We start from the raw sequence: 2,928 nt of genomic DNA, 5'->3' as shown, positions 1-2,928 counted from the left end.
CGGGCACATTCCACTCACTTACCACAAAGAACAGAAGAGAGATCCTTGGAGCAGATGAGGTGGATGGAGGGAGGGAGGGAGGTGTGGAGCGGGCCCGGCCCCACGGTCCTGTGTACACACTGACCACACCATGGTGCATCTCTGCGCCCTGTGCATCCAGAGCCGGAGCAAAAGTAAGTGCACAAACAGCAGAACGGTCGGCAGAGGAGGGAGGGCGTGTGGAGGGGAGGAGGGCAGACCACAGTGAGTTCTGTCCTCACGTAGAACTAAACAACTCAAAAAGACACATGGGTCGACAAGATGTATGAGGAGGCGCAGAAGAGAAAGGGGTGGAGGGAGGAATTCAGGGGAGAGGAAACACGAGCAGCCCGCCATTCAAGACGCAGAGATGTCAGCAAAGAAAAGAAACAGAAGACTTTGACATCAGACAGGTCCCAAGCAGAGGTGCGGAAGCTGAGCGGGTGGGTGCGGGAGCCGGTGGAGACCTGGACACTTGGAGATGAGCTGACTGGGAGCAGCGCTCACCCGCCCGCTGTGGGGCCCCCGCGGGCAGGACCCTGAGGAGGAGGCTCAGGCTGGGGCAGGGACCCGGGGCAGGTCCCACCCACCCCAGCAGGGACACAGCATCCTGCAGGAGGACAGATCGCTGGTGGTGGCTGGGGCAGTGGGTGGTTGATAGGTCTCAATTAGGGCCAGGGGCTGGAGACCAGGGTGTGCGAGGGATGAGGATGGGGGTGGTCGGAGGTCCATCCTGTCAGCCAGCACCGGAGACAGCAGGCTTGGTGGGCTGTGCTGCCCACCAAGACAGCGCACCACCTTCCTCACCTCCACTTGGCTGCAGCTACCAGAGCCCCGTCCTGGCTCTGCGGCCCTTGTGGGCAAAGAGCCCCGTCCTGGCTCTGCGGCCTTTGTGGGCAAAGCACACTCTTCTGGGGCTACTGGCAAGCAGACCGGGTCTGGAAGATTCATGTCAGAAGCTGGTGGTGAGGGGATATCCTGGGGCCAGGCCCAGGAGGAGCCTCACAAGAGGCCAGCAGGGGGAGGCCCAGCATCACTACAGGGAGGAGGCAGAGGCAGCAGCTCTGCTGGTGACCAGGGTAGCGTGGTCTTCAGAGCTCTCCTGCACTGGCTGGAGACACCTGAAGTCAGTGCAGCCTGCAGCCTCTTCACAGTCCCATTGCAAGAGGCACAGGGACATTCAGTGGTGGAGGAAAGGGAAGGCCCTGGAGGACGCCGGCACCAGCTCCATGCTGTGCTCAGGCCTCCGCCTGCCCAGTCGGCAGGAATGGCCAGGTCTGCTCAGTCTCGGGAGCAGTGCTCTCTGGGGGCAAAGAACATGACACCTTGTATTTAACAAGGCCTGAGCCATGAACGCTTTCATGACAGAATGGATTCGTGGGTGGAGGGAGGGAGGGATGGACTGACAGAGAAAGCAAAAAGGAAAGGAGAAATTAGGACTCGGAACACAAGGTCTGTCTGCATGAGCAGGGTCTCCCTGGAGCTTTTCCACCAGTGCCCTGGACACCGTCTCTCTCCGGCTGCGATACCTCACATTGCTGTGGGCCTCTGTCCCAGCCTGCTCAGTGCGTCCTTCACGTCCTTGTTCCGCAGGCTGTAGATGAGGGGGTTGAGCATCGAGATGACCAGGGTGTAGAAGACAGAGACCACCTTGCCCTGCTCCATGGACTCCACGGCTCCTGGCTGGCCGTACATCACAAAACCAGTTCCATAAAACAGGGACACGGCGGTCAGATGGGACCCACAGGTGGAGAAGAGCTTGTGTCGCCCAGATGCCGAGCGCATCCTGAGGATGGTCACTGCGATGTAGCCGTAGGAGACGAAGATCCCTAGTACTGCACCCACAAGGATGAGCCCGCAGAGGCCGAACATGACCAGCTCGTTGAGAGCCGTGTTGGCACAGGCAAGCCGGAGCAGGGGGGGCACGTCACAGAAGAAGTGGTCGATGCGGTTGGAGCTGCAGAAGGGCAGCTGGAAGGTGAGGCTGGTCTCTGTGATGGCGTTGAGGCAGCCTCCACAGTAGGCTGCGAGCACCAGGCGGGCACATGTCACAGGACACATGGTCACAGGGTACTGCAGGGGGCTGCAGATGGCCACGAAGCGGTCATAGGCCATCACTGCCAGAAGTATCGCCTCAGTGGTACCAAGAAAGGAGAAGAAGAATAGCTGGGTGGCACACCCCCCAAAGCTGATGGCCTTGGAGGAGGAGATGAAGGTGGCCAGGGCGTTGGGGGCGATGGTGGAGGAGTAGCAGAGGTCTAGGAAGGACAGGTTCCTGAGGAAGAAGTACATGGGGGAGTGCAGGCGGGCATCCAGGGTGGTGACCACGATCATGGTGACGTTGCCCAGGACGGTCACCACGTACAGGGCCAGGAAGACGGCAAAGAGCAGGGCTTGAACCTCCACACCTCCTCTGAACCCCTCCAGCACAAACTCCCGCAAGGGCAGCGCCGAGAGGTTCCCCTGCTGTGGGCGGGCATGGCCCTGAGCTGGGACAGCAGGCAGGGAGGGCGGTGGAGGCAGTGAGGTGCAGCAGGTCACTGTCCCAGGGTCACGCATCTCATGGACCTACCGAGACGTGTCTGTGCCCTGCTGCACCCTGAACCAGAGCCTTCTTGAACACCCTGGGCAGTGCCCACACTGACCGCATAGCTCGTCCTTGTGATGAGCCGAAGATACTTGGAAATGTCCAACCCAAGGCCAAGTTCATTGAGTCATGTGGGAAGAGGGACAGAGCCGCTCTGTCCAGCGTGCAAGGACGCAGGGCCGTCCTGGGCTCAGTGCAGTGAGCAGCTGGCCATGGGGTGGGGGGCGCCTGGCCCCTGGGAAGCTGAGTGTGGAGTGACGGGATGGCCTGTCCTGCCCACTAGCCCTGGCCTCCTGCGGACAGTGGTCCTGACCCGCCGCGTC

The 2,928-nt window shown here is 61.0% G+C and overlaps 1 protein-coding gene across 1 annotated transcript; it reads right to left on the bottom strand.

Moving 5' to 3' along the window:
- Positions 1-1,548: 1,548 nt before the first annotated feature.
- Positions 1,549-2,498, bottom strand: LOC306655968 (olfactory receptor 9S13-like; the record flags this gene model as incomplete). Its single annotated transcript, XM_079130728.1, is given in 2 exon segments — positions 1,549-2,486; positions 2,489-2,498. Coding segments are annotated over 2 exon segments (948 nt in total).
- Positions 2,499-2,928: the final 430 nt, after the last annotated feature.

This window comes from Sciurus vulgaris, assembly GCF_902686455.1.
Source record: "Sciurus vulgaris genome assembly, chromosome: 3".
Taxonomy (NCBI): domain Eukaryota; kingdom Metazoa; phylum Chordata; class Mammalia; order Rodentia; family Sciuridae; genus Sciurus; species Sciurus vulgaris.
The sequence above is the reverse complement of the archived record's forward strand: the minus strand, read 5'-3'. Positions and strand labels throughout refer to the sequence as shown.